The 18,811-nt window shown below is 36.4% G+C and overlaps 2 protein-coding genes across 6 annotated transcripts in view; one reads left to right on the forward strand and one right to left on the reverse strand.

The window, feature by feature from the left end:
- The window catches only part of LOC124178369 (THAP domain-containing protein 2-like), a 172,568-nt gene that overhangs the window by 35,631 nt on the left and 118,126 nt on the right, over positions 1 to 18,811 (forward strand). The gene's annotated exons all lie outside the window — the stretch shown is intronic.
- Positions 537 to 10,619, reverse strand: LOC124178367 (E3 ubiquitin-protein ligase CHIP). Of its 2 annotated transcripts, none has more exons than XM_046561640.1 (4): positions 10,351 to 10,619; positions 9,544 to 9,742; positions 1,799 to 2,121; positions 537 to 911 (listed from the first exon to the last, which is right to left on the reverse strand). In XM_046561640.1, the coding sequence occupies exons 1-4, from the start codon at positions 10,465 to 10,467 to the stop codon at positions 669 to 671; spliced, it is 882 nt and encodes a 293-aa protein (XP_046417596.1). In that variant the 5' UTR covers positions 10,468 to 10,619; the 3' UTR covers positions 537 to 668. The 2 variants fall into 2 exon arrangements, with proteins under 2 accessions (XP_046417596.1, XP_046417597.1); XM_046561641.1 differs by having other exon boundaries at positions 10,298 to 10,619.

Raw genomic sequence — 18,811 nt, forward strand, 5'->3', positions numbered from 1 at the left:
TTGCGAGCAATTTATATTTTTTGTAAACAATTTTCTGTACCTGATTGTGAGAATCAACTTTAAATGGGTTAAAATCAGGTTTCTTGATGCAAGGACTTTCATCGATTTAGGTCGTTAAACATTGACACATTAGTTTTGAACGATTTGGAGAAGGTTTGGAAGGTGTTGTGATCAAAATTTCCCCACCAACCCCAATTAAAGACCACCTGATGGTCACATGTTGGTATAAGTGCATTACACAAAGCCGTAGTCATCTTCAGTGCTGTTAATTATGCATTGATAAGGGGCTATGCTCAATTTTCTGCGAAACTTGTAGCAATTCAAAGCTGTTGAAAACATACTGGAGGATATAAAATGTGTCACACGTCGAAATATAAAAGGTACGTAATTATTACAAATTCGATTAGTATGATTTGTGAAGATTTGAATAATAGCAATCACAGCATTGAATTTGCTGGAATGAGCAAAAAAAATATAGCCTATGATCTATGTAATAAATTCTTATAATAGTATAAACATATATTATATGAAACACCTTTGGATTAGAGAGTTCCTTATACTTGTGCTATAGTACAACTTGTAGTATAGTACAGCTGGTAATTACAGTGATATATTATAGAATAATGATATTACAGGTCCGTGAATATTTGTTAGATCTTGCACGACACTTAGTAATCCAGTGCCCATTCATTTTCTTGAAGAAATGCATCAACAACTTCCTTCATGGATAGGTTGGGTATGAGCTGATCTTGGGTCAGGCGAACTCGCGTCACAGGATCAAAATGACCCACCCTCTGCAAATGCTCCTCGATATCTTTTCGTTCATAGGTGATACCACTCGGCGTTATCACTGGTTCCTGAAGGATTTCGAAACTGATCTTGCCACAGAGGTAGTCTGGTACTTCCCGCACCTGTTTTCCAACAATCAGTGTGACTTTATCGAATAATGCAAGTGCAACATTTGTTTCAATACACGAACTTAAAAATAATCTGAAAATATTACACGGTGAAAATGAATTAAAATAAATATAAAATAATAAAATCTCAAAAGTAACAAAAAATCGAAGAGATCTGAGGGTAGGCAGGTCAAAATTTATTTTTGTTCAAAACAAATATGTAATGTTGCATGAGGAAATATCCTGAGAGTATACCACTCAGGATCTTCACAAGAAGGCCAGATTCAAACAAAATATGTCGAAATATTTTTTCAACTTATTTTTTTAAAAGAAATGTTATAAACAAACTCGCAAGCAGTTGCAAGAAAAAAAAATACCCAAGGTCGAAAACATTGCAAGACTAATATTTGATATATCATCATTCCAGCTCTTAAGGGCATGCAATAGTCGATGCCGAACTTTTACTATCGCAATCAATTAAAAATAAATTTGGGGGGGGGGGGGGGGTCCAAAGTTTGACGATATTCGACACTCATGTTCAGGCATAAAAGAATGGGGGTACGAAGATTTACACAAGGAGGAAACCGAAGATAGGGAATCCTATATATAGTGTGCTCTATATCATTCTATCTCTCCATAACTTCTTGGCCGATTTCAGGCGGTATTGCTCTATTTTTACTAAGTGAGATACTTTCCATCATTCCATTCCACCTCAGTAATTTACCGTTCTGGTTTAGATCGATTCCGTGCATTCGTTTATCAATGAAACGAAAAACTGTACTTAAAAGGCTGGTAAAGGACTATTGCATGCTCGTAATAACATTTCATATGTGGAACATACAATCACTACTATGTGAAACATTATACTGATAAAAAGTAAGCAATTTTATAGCGATACTAACTCTTCGTCGTTCATCCACTTTGGCGAATAAGTCGTTCAGGTGAGCAATACAGTTGTCCCGATACTCTTCAACCTGTTCTTTCGTCGTTCCTGTTCTATCTGTTTCTTCCTCATTCTCTGTGCCTTCACTATCGTTGGCCTCAAGACTAGCAATGTTCCGGTCGGCATCCTGGATGATCAATTGATTAAGGTAAGATTGCAGTTCAATATCTTGCGCCACCCTTTGTTCTTCCCGCAATTGAAAACGCCGTTTTCTTGCCTGCCTCAGCATAGCTGTCACATCATCTCCATAATTCAACTTTTGTTCTTTGGCTAGATCCACCGCTAAACATGACACAACAATTGATGTTAGCCTTAGCATTTCTACAATGGTGTGAAGTATCATCGTGGAAAGAATACCAGGTGAGCCATTGCGCATGTCATCGATCCGGCCAGTGAGCGGTCAAATTGTTGAGCAAGAATGTAGCCAACGTTTTTAAAAATCATAGCATACACATAGCATATTTACATGCACTGAGTTACGTGCTATAAGTTACTAATTCTCGTAACTTGCGCTATTTGCCAAAAGGTAAACGGGTCGCATCTTTATGAGCACGGAGTCACGTGTCATGAGTCCGTGATAATCAGTAATACTCTCTACGGATCATGCCGTGCACCTTATTCAAGCAACCGAAGTTACAGCTTTCATTTCAGGTTGAGCACTGTATCCCGCCACGACCATCTAAAACGTCAAAATAAATAGTATTCGGATGACTATGGCAGGTTACGATGTTCAATCTGAACATAAGCTGTACTCTGATTGCTTGAATAAGGCACACGCATCGTTCTAAAGATAGCAAAACTCATAGCATATCCAGCTATTGGCTCAGTCATGTGGGATGCATAAACCGAGTCGAATTTGGACCACGAGGCTCAAGCTGGCAGCTGAAATTAGCAGCCAAACGTTCTAATGTTCACTCGAATAAAGTAGTGAAGTCCGAAAATCAAAATTTTTTAAAATACCTTGAACCCCCAATATTTTCACAGATTTATGAGTATAAGACTAAACTATATTTTTCTATTTCCAAAAAGTTGAACACGTTTCGCTGCTAACTCTGACTGCTAGTTTCAACTTCATATTTGGACCCTGTATTGTCATACCTGATATTCTTGTTACTATGATAAAGTATGTATATGTGCTGAAAGGTGGATGGGGAAAGTAACTGAGAGGCTAAAGTTAGTTACGTTAACGAAAAGAAAAATCTGGGAAAAAATTGTCCTAGTAAAAATTTTAGAACGACTTTCAAAAAGTCGGCTTTTCAAAATATCAATGTGTTTTGTTTATTATAATTTATTGAATTTCAAACAATCCTGAATGTGCGAGGTAACGATTGTTGCTAATCATGCATTGTGTAGTACTGTTACTAACTTCAACCTCATAAGTAACTGACTGCCAACACTTGCAGTGGCGAATCTGATCCTTAACTCTTTGACTTTTAACGATGTGATAAATCGCGTACCTACAACAAATTTCAGATAATTTGGCTAATTATAAAATGTTACTCAAAGTATAAAAATTAGAAGAATATTTTCGAGGTAGTGAGTTTGCATGAGTATTATCCTCTCCCGTTTTGGATGCATACCCCAAGGCCGAACAGGATGTAAGATGAACCAAAATCATCATTGCAGTCAAATATTCTGATACAAATAAAACTTTTAATAGATTTTTATCACTGGGATTTATAAGTCTGAAATGCAAGGTGCAAATGATCCCAAAGATGTGAACTGCTAAGGAATTTAAAAAAAAAACGGTTTCTGGCACAGACTCAAATGTCAAACAATACAGAAAAATAACCACTGTAGAATGAAGTTACGAAACAATGTATACAGAGTTAACATAAAAACGTATAATTGACTTTTGAAATGAAAAATATATCTCCCAAATTATTGGACACTCATGTAGTACTTCCATGTGAAGTAATTCCTTTTTGCTTAGTTATCAACATTTTAATATATTAAGGGGGTATTCTAGTCTAGAGGCCCGAATTTCGAGCATTTTTTGACGGTGAATAAAATAAAAGCTATTGATATTTTTATTATCCATTTTTTCATCATTTATTTATTTATATATTAAGAGCACACAAAATGGATTTAAAAACAAAAAAATAAATTTTCATGGAATTATGCGTCCTTGAAGTGGAAGGGGAAAATAAAAGGCAGTATCCTCGTCGCCACGATTTCTACCCTTGTGGTCATCAGAAAAAAAAAAAAAAAAAGATTATTAATCTACATAAATGCAGCTATCGTACTAACCAAAAAAAAGTTTTTTTTTGCCAAATTACGGCTGTCCGAAAAAAATAATACGTTTTTTTTGACTTTTTTGGACGTTTCTGAATTTTTTAAAAATAGTAAAAATTATTATTTCGATATAATAATGGTTCGTGCGATAGAGACATGTATTGAGAAGATTCTCACCAAATTTCAAGTAAATCGGTTCAATAGAACTTGAGAAATCATGTCAACCGTTTTGAAAAATGTAGTTTTGAGAAAAACGCGTTTAAAGTATTCGTTCCAGCCGAGCCAGTATTGAAGACGTGTCACTAAAATAGCTATATCTCTGAAAATAATTGAAATTTTGACTTGTCCTTTCAAGGACACATTCTTAAAAGGTTAAGCTTTGAAAATATAAAAAAAAAAAAAAATCGATTTTTTCAAATTTCTACACTAGAATACCCCCTTAAGACACAACGTAAGGATTTGGTCTAAAAAATACGTAAATTTTCAACATTTTGTTGACAGCGGTGTTAGAAGGACAAGGTCGGCTTTTTACACACAGATAGTACAAGGTCTTACAGAGATTCGGTGTTTTTTATCGAAATATATGAATTGAAAATGGATTTATTGTTAATACAAAAAAAAAACATATTTGGCCTCGGTGTGGTCCAACAGCATGGACTATTGTAGCTGTTACAGTGATCAGAAATCAAAAAAACCGACGATGTACTTTTAGAAAAGCAATAAAACTGTAGAATGACCAAATATTGTGTAAGAAATTGTAAAATGGGAACAACATGGTGACCCAGTGAAAAAAAATTTTGGTTTTCGACAATAAAAACGACCCCAATAGTTTGTTAGTAACAAATGAATGAACATTTTGTAAGTCCAATCGGTCATTTTACAGAAAATGTTGTAATCGTGGAACTGACCAAATTTGAAGTCAATTGGACAAATAAATTTCGGGATCTGATCCACGCCGTTGGACCACACGCCGTTGAATATCTTTTTTGTATTAACAATGAATCAGTTGTTAATTGATATTTTTTAATGTAATAAAACTGAAACTTAAAAGAAACTATAACATTATAATATCATACCATTATTGCAACATTGTGTGCTTCAAAACAGAATTTTTTCACGTGCAATATTTATGCAAATTTTAAGTATTTTAGTGAAAGTACCACATGTACAGCGTAACTTTGTCCCACTTCAATCAGTAAATTGATTTTCGAAATTGGTTTAATAATAAGTAAAATTCATAATTTGAAAATAAGCGAGAATTTAGAAAGCTACTACCATTTTTGAGGATAATATAATTATCTACACAATTATATCCATTTAATAGCGTACTTACGATTATTTATAAACAAGAAACTGGAATAAGTATGTATTTTCAACTTCCTACTTATCTTTTTCTAAGTTATAATAAACTCAAAAATGAAAAATACAGTTTTTACTAGATCTCCGCGTTTCAACATCTAATGAATTACCGGGCACAGGAAAACAAATTCGAACTCACTGGTGATGAGAGAAATTAACGACAACAGAGTCAGGGCGGCTAGGTGGTCTAGTGGAGTAAGGCTCCGGTCAAGCATCTCTAGGCGCCAGGTTCGATTCCTGGCTCCGTTGTTAATTTTTCGAAATCACCAATTTTTCGAATTTAAATTGATTGACAAAATGATTCATTTTTGGATTGATGAAGAGTGTGCGTGCGTACGTATGCGTGTGTGAGTGTGTGTGAGAGAGAGAGAGAGAATAAAATAAATTGGAATAGAAAAATTGAAATAAAAATTTCGTTTGATGTTTTATAAGCTCAAAACATATCTGATCGTGAGTGAGGAATTCTGAGTTTGACCTATCTAAGTCGGTGAGATTAACCACTTGTTTTATAAATTATTTAAATGGAAAATAGTTACATAATGTGAGGCACCTCCTACTCTTGAGCCGAGCATCCAGTACCTTGGGCGGATGTTTTGTACATCACTTTTAAAATTACAAAGGCACTCAATAAACTAGTCTGAGAGTAGTCATCCAGATTCGAATTGTAAGCAGAAACCAATAACTAACATGAGGAATAAATTATTCAAGAATATATCTTATGTACAGGACAATGCAAAAAACTGCATCATATCACGTACATTGGGTAAGAACTCAAGTACAGTGACACAAGTATAAAAGTATAAAACATATGTAGGTCAATGATGTAAGAGAAATATGCTCAGAGACTGAGAAAATGACAATGACACTGACAAGCGCACCAGACAAGGCGTTGGAAGAGGCAATACTAACTCGAAAATAATAAAGCATACATGGTACAAATGATCAAAAGCCTAGATAGTGTGCAGCAAATAGAAGAAGCTGTCATTGTAGGCATCAACGAAAACAAAGTGATGAAGATCTCGCTTAATGCTATAAAAGAATCCACCATGAAATTTTATTGTGACAAAATTGATGATTTCCTGTAGAAAATAACAGATTATGGTAACGCAAATAAAATTTTTTAACCAATGATCACAAAGCTTAAGAAGTGACATTTATAAACAACAAAAAGATGCGAGATGCTCATTGCTAAAGTAAAATGTATAAAAAATAACGAGATCAAAATAGTCAGTATACCAGTCGCTAAATTACAACTTGAGAAGAGTAATTTGCAACATTGCCAAAGCAATCCAGGCAAAGAATGTCAACGCAAACATCGTCAATATGTAGTAGTCGGAGAGCTGGTGAATCAGAGCTACAAAAAAAATTGAGAAAATTTGAAAAAATGTATGCAGCTGAATCTCAGTGTATATGTTAACAATCCTTAGTCAGTTAGCGAGATTATAGGATACCTGACCATGGTTATCTAGTGAATATGCAAAAATGATCGGTCCAGTGCAAAATCCGAGGAGAGGCTGAAAATTGGTATACTGGTGTATTGAAACATCACGCATGCACATACACTAGCTAGTTCGTTTGATGCCAGGATAGGGCTTAGTCAGTCAGCATTTTGATGATGCGCGAAACCAGACAACGTGCCAGGTATTCGTGTTGTAAGATTTCCTTCTAATATTTATTTTTAGTACAGTGTTATCTACAAGACATTAAATGAACAAAATCTTACTCACAAAATTATAACGAATGCGACGAAGTAACCTAAGCGTTGGTGGTTATAAGGAGCAGTCAAGGTAAGTTCTACTACTTCAAACAGTCTGGTTCTACTGCAGTTAATCTAAACTCTATTCACACAAAATGTATATTATTTCTATAACAATTATACTGAAGCCTAAGATATCTCGTTTTTTGGTTATCGTTCAGTAAAATCCGTACCGTTGTTTAAAGAGAAAGAATTAAAGAGAGAGAGAGAGGTTTAAATGTATCGCAGCCGCCTTGAATGGTTTTTAAATTGATAAATGGATTTTCAATATTCTTAAAATTCTTTATATATTTATTGACCGTTATTACTAATACCGCTCGTTACACCAAACTACTTATACTGCTTCTGTAAGTATTAAATTACTTTGGATAAACGCCCGGGGGAATGTGAGCATGTTCCATGCCTTGCACTGTAACCTGTATGCATGCTACCTAGGGTGTAGCCTATTTTCGGGCATCATCAAAATGCTGACTGAATAGGTCGAGTCCCGGAATTAGAGTGACTAACAAGTGGATGTGTATCCCTAATGCTTCAATACACCAGTATACAAATTTTCAGCTTTTTTTAAGATTTTGCACGCTACTCGTCATTTTTACATATTCAGTAGGTGTCCCAGAACATCGCTGACTGACCGAGAATTCTTTAAACTACATGAATTTATTCAGATTTTCTCAATTTTTTGTAGCCTTGAGCCACCAGCTAGCGGACTATATAAATCTGCAAAAACAGCGAGATCTGGAAAGGAAGGAAGATTACTGAAACATGGTGCTTGAGCATGGATACACATCAGCGGTTATTACACCAATACACGAGACTGAAACAAGCAGTACATGTATGGATCACATATACAGGGTGAGTCAGTTAAAACGGCCAGAATGGGAGGAGCTCAGTTGACGGATCAGGCCATACCCCTTAGCAAATCTGGAGCGAGTCAATTGAAATACCGAGAATGGGAGGAGCTTTGTTGACGGATTAGGCCATAGCCCGCGTGTTGATATCAAAGTAAAGTTTGCAGTCTGCGTACAGATATTCAGTGGTAATACGAAATAAAGTAACGATATGACAACAAGTGACGGATCATAATAAGAGTTTATTCCCTCACTTGGTGTCATATCGTGACTTTATTTCATATTATAACAGATATCAACACGCGGGCCATGGCCTAATCCGTCAACAAAGCTCCTCCCATTCTCGGTATTTCAATTGACTCGCTCCAGATTCGCTAAGGGGTATGGCCTGATCCGTCAACTGAGCTCCTCCCATTCTGGCCGTTTTAACTGACTCACCCTGTATGTTAAAGGAGACACTACCAAAGAAATAACAGCAGCAGTATTACCAACGAAGATTGAGTCCCATAGAAGCGTACGGCCTGCAGGCTATTTGAAGCAAGAAAAGTTGGGGTGCTCGGACGAGCTATCCCCCCAACAGCTAGGTGTCGCTAGTGGCGCCTTAGCTTGTGTGGCTCACATACAGCGCTCTATACTAATGCGAACAGTGTCGGTGTGTTGGCTCCGACTGGCAAGTTGGGGTGATCGTGCTAACTCTCTACTGTCGACCGACGGTAGAGCCATCTTACGGATTTACGAGTCGCGGAAAGTTTTGCTTCAAGCGGCCCATAAGCCGTACGCTTCTATGTGACTTGATCTTCGTTGGTATTGCAGACGATGACCACGGATCACTACACGACCATAATCAAGATTGCAAATGATATGATGAAGTAACTTTATTATGGACTCATACAACCTGTGATATAATATCGAACAACAGTCTGGGAAATTGTGTAAAAAATAAGCCATTGACCATCTGTAAGTGGTCCAAGATCTACAGAAAATAGCAAACATCCCAAACATCAGGTAGACATATCTAGCAAACATAATGATAAGGCTCAAAAAAAATCGACTGAAAACTGAGGAAAGAAAAGTACAGTAGGAATATATAACTCGGGCTAGCGTACAAGGACATCTTGTACATCAAAGGGTTGACACAACCAGAACACATTGCCATAAAAAAAGGATTGCAGTAATTTTTTTTTCAGTTTTTATAAGGAGGATGAAGGAACTGAACGGAATATTTATTATGAGATTAAGTTTTTTAAAATAGTTTCAGTAAACAGGCTTCCGAATAGCTAATTGACTCTGCAAGTTAATTTACTGTGCAAGATTCGGGATGTACAATTACCTACATGTATAATAGGTCGATTTCTATATAACAGTCATGAATCTTTAGAGATAAAAATTACGCATGGCTCAAGAGTTCATTTACACGCTAGTCAATTGTGCTTAGTCTTAAATTCAACAATCATAATTTAAATATTCTTAGGGTACATAATTTTGAAAACGAATATGAGCTGTTACCTCTCTGAAGATGCTTGACAGCTTCGTCAAATAGTTCCAGTTCAAGAAGTGCTTGGCCTAGGAAAAAATGACCCTTGACTAGACAGGGATCTATATCAAGAGCTCTTCGACAGTCTTGGCAGGACGAGTCCCATCGTTTGAGTTTGAGGTGGCACAAGGCACGATTTGTGAAATATGTAGCTTGAGTTGGATTTTTGATCTATAACAAAATATAGTGAATAATTGTCTTTGAGCACTGATGTGAACCTTCATTCAGGTGGAGACTCAAGTCGAAAACTGAACCAATGGTCACGATAAAATGTTAGCATTTGTGGTGACTATTGTACACCTCTATGTTTTGGAAGAATCCTCTGCACATCACGCAGCACAAAGCGCACAATTATCTGTGGCATAAGAACTTCGTCATCCACTTGATCCTAAATCAGGTTATTCCACTAATACAAAACTGCACATGTATTCAAAAGTCACAAGGTTCAAGTTTGCAACATTAAAATAAAACCCTGAACAAAAAATCACTCTTATGATCAGAATGATTTTATGGTAGCTAAATTTGCAAAATATGAACACGTTCGGCTTCATTATGGTATATCTAATGTTAGACAATTCTAGAGCAACGGAATAATAATTTTTTCTCCAATCGTATTATTATATCAATGCTATGAACACCAGTTCATCAAAAGTTAGTCATATATAGTTATCATCAGCTGGTGTGTGTGGGATCCTTCTAAATATGAAGGCGTACGAAAATACGTACACGTGATATAATAATCCAATATCTCTTGCTTTTAGTCATCGAACAATACCTACGATTGCTTTTGTATAACAACTGGCTGCATCCTCATATTTGTGCAAATTGAACAAGCGGTTCCCCTGTTCTTTCAACTCCTTATCAGAAAGGTTAGTTGTTGAATACATCTTACTCATGTCGCTCGATATGTCAGAAATAGGGCAGATGCTCAATTTTTAACACACTAGTGCTATGCGCAGTTCTTTTAAGGGAAATAAAACTGGATTTGAATTAAATCTGTCATTGTTGTATAACCTCAAGTACGTTCGCTTCCATTTTGGTTATCCATACAAACCACGGTAACAAAGCATAAGTCACGGCCATCAGCATTATCAGCTCCACCCAGACGCCGTTGCTTAAGGGTGCTATTTCATGAGCAGTAAAAAGCAGCAGTGGTTTAGTAACTTACAAGTTTTCACTAGCATCAGTCTGGTAAGTTTACGCAGCAGCAGCGCTGCTCATGAAGGGTGTGTTCCGATATACACTGCGAGCACTGTTCAGTGCTCTTACTGGGGAGAAATTCGTTCCGTTATAGACGGACAGTATACAGTCGCAGTATCCTAGGGAAATATATGACGTCATAAATCGTCGCCATTTTTCTACTGTGAACACTGGTGCTTTCGAGGTAAGGTGCTCTCAGTGCTTTGATCACGTGATCAACAGCATTCAGAAATTTAAGAGCTTCCACTATTGATAATTATTATTATTGAATATTGTCATTTAAAAATACCGGCCGTTAAAAACAAAAATGGAAAATGTGAATAAATTGTGTTTATTGCAATGTGAAACAAATATTATGTGTGAAATAAAAGTAACGCCAAAAAATGTCGATCACAGTATACTGTACTGCGTTCCGTTTTAAGCAGTAACCAGTATAGCTAACTATATAGGAACGGCTTCGCACTATACTGAATTGACGATACACCTTACAGTGCTCGCAGTGTATATCGGAACATACCCGATGTAGATCGTGGCTTTTTGTGATCTTGGCTTGTCGCTCGAAAAACTAGGTTTGTTCGTACTAGCTACACTCTACACTCGCGATTGTAAAAAGAACTAGGGTAGTGTACTAGGGATTGCTGGGAGTGTACGTCGGCTTCTCGAGTGTAGTTAGGATAGCGCGAACGCAATAGTGTAGAAGGTGCAGAAAAGTGGGGACAAGAAAATGGCGCACGTTACGTACAGTCGTTTTTTTCCTCGAAACACTTATTAATACAACAAATTAATATATAAGATAGAACATTTTTGGAATTTGTTGACGAAATCTTTCATACCTTACGTTTTAAATACACCGTTGTCAAATTGAACGTTGTTTTTTAAGTAAAATACTGTACTGCTTTGTTCTGATTTGTAGTGAGGTTATGGGTTTGTTGTCACTCGCGAGTTTGAAGGTATATATCGCATCACAGTTCGCTAACGTGGTGGAAAAACCTGTACCATTTATGGTAATTGAACCATTCACACTTTTTACACTTTTTACACTTGGTCTCGACCGAGTGTAAAAAGTGTACACAAAGGCCGTGTTCGAAAATTGACTGACAGTACTGTCAGCAATCTTTTATCTCTTTTGCACTGCCAAGTTCATGGACAGCTCTGTCTCTGTCCTAGGGAATTTTTAGTACTGGCAGTCAATTTACGAACGTGGCCAAAGTGCAACGAAAGTCTAGTGACATTTGTAAGACGAACAGCGCCATCCGACGTCACGTCCGCTAAAACGAACGCGCAAGTGTACACTCCCCACGAAAGTGTAGAAAGTGTAGCTAGCACGAACAAACCTACTGAACTGCGAGCAACAGAAACTTGCGTCAGAAGTGATAGGGGAAAACTGCTGCTGCTGCTTTTTACTTCTCATGCAATAGCACCCTAACAGTGCGTTTCCAAATTAGATCTCAACGTTGTCAGCAATCTTTTATCTCTTTTCTGCCAAGTTCGCGACTAACTCTGCTCTTACGTATATATACATGATAAAAAAAGATGATGGGTGACGGCAGTGTAACATCCGACCGGAACGTCCGTATGTTTTATCGACTATTATCACTGCATGTTACTTTTATCAACTAACCAAACTCGAAGTACGAGAATCTTGTAACCATAAGAAATTAAAACAACTGTCTAACTATTTGGAATATCCCTAGATGGAAATAACTAAGAAATTCACTAGCCAAGGCTTAAAAACCATGTTACGAGATCTACGTACTACAGAGAACTATGATATTATTATACGTTATTATATATCACTATCATATTAACACCATAATTAACTAACACGATTATACCCAATTATTATATAGCACTCGACAATGCCATTTGCGCATTCAGAGCTGAGAGCTATACTATAAGCAACATACGCTTTACTATATAGCCTGGGGTATAGAAGACTGTGAAACCATAGATAAATGCATAACCAATATAATGTAAAGATAGCACCGCTGCAATAACCCATAAAACCAGAGACTGCAAAACCATCAAAACCGCGAATACTAATTATCCGGCATGAACTAACTATACCTTCTTCCGTAACGCCGTATTGTAGGCAACACGCGCAACGTTTTGAAGGCAATGCAGATCTCCAATGTGGAGCCATACAGAGCTTCACCTAGAGAATACATTAGGAAACTTACCGACGAAACGATCAAGGGTAAATCAACTCGCACTAAACCCAAAGATGCATACGTGGCAACGCCCAATGACAGGCAACCAACAAGTATAAAGAAAACGTTCTAGAAGCTTCCAAGCCGATTTATATCAATATAAGAATTAACAATTACAGAAGAGAATTATATACAAAAAGCACACATGTAAACCTGCTCTAAAGCTATGAATTATCAAATTACTAAATACTCTAAATCTGTTAAGATAGTTCTAACACAAACAGGTAAGGATATTCGCAGCAGCGCGATTCTAATAATGTTAAGCAAATAGCAAACTATGTTTCATAAACAATCGCTATTGTACCCCAGGTTAATAACGACAGTAATCGATTATAATACATATGTAATTCTATATAGATACAGCTATAAAACTAACAAACGACGGGTAATCAATATGACATATGGACTTTGTAAAGAGCAAGATAGTAAAAACATTAAGAAGTAAACAGGAAGAAGTTAAGTGGCCGAGGGGGGCCGAAGGGGGGCTGGCGCCTCAACAAAGAAGCTCACGCAGGTTGGAGAAATTACGGAACAAAGTCCGCGCACCTACACCACCGCACCAAGCAGCGTTATACCATACGTAAAAACCTACAATATAGTAATAGCTAATGGACTAAGATAACAGGCGTGCATGCGCGAGGATGTCGTGCCCTACTTAGTTCCTAGAAAAAGGAGGGAGGTGCGCAAAGGTGACCAAAAAACTAAAGAGGGGGATCGTTCTGCGCAACGATCGACCCCTATAAAAACGGCGACCGATCACTCGATCGTCCTCTTGGTTTCTACCTCCAGATTCGTAATCTAGTTCCGGTACAGTCTCGCGGTAAAATCCTTTAGCCTTTTGCATTTAAACTTTCATACAACGTTACTCTGCCCAAAAATCCAGCGAGCTTCAGCTCCATTGTGTCGTATTAAGTTTAAGATCTTACACTGTGTAACTCCGTTTTTGTGACTTTTAAATATCGAACTTACAAAATAAACCAAAGTTAATCAAAGTATCCCAATATATTAGAGTCAGTTATTCCGCTAAAACCTCTCACCAATCTACGTTGCAAGTCATTACACCCAGAATATTTTCAAAAAGGTAAGCCAAATTAAATCTTTTATCCAACAATTTCTCCTTCTTCGGTTCGTTCGATTAGAGCGACAGAATGCCCGTTGTCCGGTGTATTTCAATACTTAATCGGTAATTGGTGACCCAAACTACTGATGTGAGTCTAGCTGTAGCTGTGTGTGAATGTTTCCGGTGTCTAACATCTGGAGATTTCCACTAGGTACCGTTCCGACGTCACAGCAGGTAGCAGTTTCCAAAAATTCCAGAAGTTAGTCCAGTTAGTCATTGGGATTCGTTGACAAAAATACAGTGGGTACTTTCCATTTACTAACACAAGTCGACTTGTGTCGCCTAAAGTGCTTTCCATTTAATTTGTGTCGCCGCGTGTTAGCGACACAAGTCGACTCTTCTAAAAAGTATTTTGGACCAAAAAAATACTTTCATACGTCAGAGTGCTTTATATCGCGTGACTAATGCCAAAAGGGCGTATAAAAATTGTACGCCCTTTTGGCTTTTCAAAACCAAAAGGGCGTATAATTTTTTTTTTTGTGCCAATCGTTTTGTCAATATATTCTAAGCCTAAAAATGAAAAAAAAATTTTCAAAGCCAAAAGGGCGTATAAAAAAAATCAAGATTTTTCAAAATTTTGAATAAAAATTGCGCATTATTGAGTAAGGAATAAATTAGAAATTATTATCAAAAAGAAAATTACGCGCGCACTTCAATTTCAGTTTATCGGAAAAAAAAAGTTATTGAATAAGACAGTAACAGGCAATATTTAAATATTCCCCAATCTCGCGTCTCAGCTACCATATTATAGAAGGTATGGGAATTGTACCTTAATTAACCACCCTAATTTTAAAATTTGTTTTTTATAACAATAAATAAATTTTCTTATAATATGTTTTAAATAATAAAAAGTTAAATTACATGTCATTTGTTTCTAGTTTGTGTAATTCAATAATAAAAATACTTTCAATGTGAACTCTTGAATTTTATTTTTCAACTTAGAATATAATTAAAAGACAATTAGTGTAAAAAAAATAATACGCCCTTTTGGCTTTATAACTTGAGATATACGCCCTTTTGGCTTTGAAAATTTTTTTTTCATTTTTAGGCTTAGAATATATTGACAAAACGATTGGCACAAAAAAAAAAATTATACCCCCTTTTGGTTTTGAAAAGCCAAAAGGGCGTACAATTTTTATACGCCCTTTTGGCATTAGTCACGCGATATCCAAAAATATCAAAGTCAGTTATTCTGCTAAAACCTCTCACCAATCTACAAGTCATCGCATCCAGAATATTCTCAAAAAGGTAAGCCAAATTAAATCTTTTATCCAACAATTTCTCCCTCTTCGGTTCGTTCGACTAGAGCGACAGAATGCCTGTTGTCCGGTGTATTTCAATACTTAATCGGTAATTGGTGACCCAAACTACTGATGTGAGTCTAGCTGTAGCTGCGTGTGAATGTTTCCGGTGTCTAACATCTGGAGATTTCCACTAGGTACCGTTCCGACGTCACACGTGCATGAGATCTCGGTGGTGGATTAGCGCGAGGTAGTTGGTTTAGAGAAGCAATCGGCGGAGCGTTAATTGGTCTTATCGTTATTAAAAATGAAGGCGCTATCCTGAATTCTGAGAATGAGGGTTTCTCTGTCCGTGAACTATCCGTGATTTCTCTTCCCATGTTTCCGGTGTTTAGTCTACTTGATTATCTTAATTACTGCAGGTGTTTATTACTTTGAGTTATTACGGTTGAGATCGTAAATCAAAGGTTTTATGTGAAAGCTAATGTTGAAAGGTATAACGGTTAAATGGGAAAAAATATACATACCATGTATGTTATGAATATGACTGATAAAATAACGGTTAATCTAGCGTGTGAGAACTATCGATATAAGGATTTGGACGTTATGATGGTAGCTATGTGTGTTAGTATTAATCTACGACTATCGGTAAGAGCACGTAAGGCTCTCTTATGATAACTGCACGCTGGTCAGGTAGGGCGCAGGGAGGGCGCCGCCGTGGATACCGGCTGGCACGTAACACCTCCCCCGTTAAGATTCGAGAGTCCTCGCTCGAAGTAAGCGAGTGCTGTTTTACCGACGTGAAGTTTCCATAATTCGATTACTTCTAAGGGTTAACGTTATAAATCGTATAACATATTACATAAAAATTGTGAATCACTTAAATTTACATGAAATTAATAATGAATTATGATTACTTGAATAATAGTAAAGTATAGTGAACAGAATATTGATAAACTAAATATAAGTGAATATACTTAGAGTGGATATAATAGTGCTTAATATCTGATATTTTGATTATTCTAAGAGTATATACGATTAAGGTAAGTAATATTGATATAAATGCCAATTATTATTCTATGATTAAGGCATGAATTATATAATGTTTGAAATATGTAGTGAATATACTTAAGATTATTCATAGAGAAAAAAAATTTTAATTTTATAAGCTATTATATGAATTATTACAGTTCTATGTAATATTTTGGTATCATTATTGTATACGTTATGTTCTATGAATTATTCTATGAGTTCGGATCTTTGTAATCTGAGGTTGTTCGTTTCTATAAGATTGATTGATTTATTTTGTATATAAGTAAATTTTCTGAAGATTTGTATACTTCCGATTCTAGTATATGCTTCATCAGCAATCCGAGTAATTGAAATTTGAATTTGGTTAATTTGGTAAGCTATCTTTGCTCTGTCGCAATGAATTATTTTACGTTTGTTTTTCTCCAATTCTATTTCTATATCATTCTTTTCTGGAAATTTTTCTGTGATTTTGTACGGTCCCTTGTAATTGTCATCTAACTTTCCTGTCTTTTGATTTTTCACTAAATAAATGCTTTGTCCTATTTTGAAATCAACTGGATTTATTTTTCTGTCGTAATATTGTTTCGATCTGGCTTTAGCTTTTTCTAAATTTTCGCGTGCTGTATTCCGGATTTCTATAGTTTTAAGCATTAGGTTCTTTACGTAGTCGTCATAGGTCAGAGTTTCGTCGAGGGGTGGGAATTCTGAAGGCATGCGGGCGTTCCGTCCGTAATCTATCTCGAATGGGGTGTGGTTTGTCCCTTCGTGTCTGCTTGTATTGTAAGAAAGTGTCGCGTGAGGCAACCATTCGTCCCAGTCTCTCTTCGTTAAATAATGTTTTAGGTAGTCTACAAGTACTTGATGGCTTCTTTCTAAAGAACCATTTGATTGAGGGTGGAATGCTGTAGTTTTGAATTGTGTGATTTTGAATGCTTTTGCAACTCGTCTCATTACTTGACCAATAAATGCTGCTCCTTGATCTGTTAATATTGTTTTGGGACATCCGTATTTACAGATAAAGTTTTTTACAAATGCATCTGCAATATCTTCAGCAGTTGCATGTACTAACGGTATTGCTAAACTGAATTTTGAAAGGTTGTGTTGCATGGTCAATACATACTTGTAACCGTTTGCGGATGTTTCGAAGGGTCCGACTATATCTAGCGCTACTTTGTCGAATACGTCTGCAGATGTGTCTGTTATAACCATAGGTTGTTTAGTTTTGATGCGCGTTAGTTTTTTCTTTTGACAGCTGACACATTTCTTTATAAAATCTTCTATTTGCTTTTTCATATTATCCCAAAAATATTTCTGTCGAATTTTGTTATACGTTTTCGTGATACCTTTATGTCCTGCGATCGGAGATTCGTGATTTTCTTGTATTATTCTGAGTCTAATATCTGGAGGTGGAATGATAATTTTGTCTTTACAGATCGTTATGATAATTTGTGTTCCGGCGAATACCTGTCTAATGATATTTTTAATTTTAATCCATCCAAGATCGTTTATTCCACTTTTACCTTGCGATATGCTTGCTGTTTTAATATTCAAATCTTCCATATTCTGTTTCAAATGTACAAATGCATCGTAATAGTTATTTTCCAAAGGTGTGTCTTGTTCATGTTCTTGAGTAACTAATGCGATTATTCGTTTCTTTGGTGTTCCTAATATAATTATGTGTCCTATCTGATATTCTGTGACTGGTTTAATGTTTTTCAAGTATCCTTTTTCATCTAAAAATTTACCTATTTCGCCTAGTGCTATTCCGTTAGTGGAAATAAAGCATAGATAATTATCTTTTCTCATTTCTAAATTGTCTCGAGTTTCTATCAAATTAGTAGATTCTTGTCTTGGTAATTCTACTGAGGCTTGCGAATCGTCAGATACTGTGATATCTGATACGGTGTCTAGGTTACTTATTTCAATCGATTTATCTTCTAAATTCTGTGGATCATTAAGTTCTACTATTGCATCTAGGTCTGGTAAAGCGTTTGAAATATTTATCGATGTCGGATTTCGTTGGCTCTGAGGATCTGGAGTTATACATGTTTTCGGAGATTCTTTGTTAACGTTCTCAAGTGAAATTGGGGTCTTGGGAGTTTGCGAAATTTCCACTGCTTGTTTTCTGATTTTTAGACTGCTAGTTTTGTTTCTCGCAGCTTTTGGTTTCGAAGGTTTACTTGTATGGGTGCCTTGGTGGCCTCCTAACCTTTGTAACATGCGTACTTATATGTCGGTCTATGCTGTCTCGTCGTACGTCGGGGTTCTGGTATACGGTTTACATCACTGTTAGGTATAATTTTATTTATAACTTCGATGTTCGGTTTAGGCTCAAGTGTCCTCGGTTTTATGGTCTCGGTCCACTTATTCTGTTCGTCTGGAGAAAGTCGTACTGGTGACGGTTCTGTTATATGTTTGTCTCTGTCGTCACTCTCGC

This window comes from Neodiprion fabricii, chromosome 3, assembly GCF_021155785.1.
Source record: "Neodiprion fabricii isolate iyNeoFabr1 chromosome 3, iyNeoFabr1.1, whole genome shotgun sequence".
Classification (NCBI taxonomy): Eukaryota; Metazoa; Arthropoda; class Insecta; order Hymenoptera; family Diprionidae; genus Neodiprion; species Neodiprion fabricii.

Coding starts and splice junctions, on each gene's coding strand:
- LOC124178367 (XM_046561640.1), bottom strand. CDS start 10,467: ATGAGTAAGATGTATTCAACAACTAACCTTTCTGATAAGGAGTTGAAA. Junction 9,743..10,350: donor GTTGTTATACAAAAGCAATC/GTAGGTATTGTT, acceptor ATTTTGTTATAG/ATCAAAAATCCAACTCAAGC. Junction 2,122..9,543: donor TGTCAAGCATCTTCAGAGAG/GTAACAGCTCAT, acceptor TGTCATGTTTAG/CGGTGGATCTAGCCAAAGAA.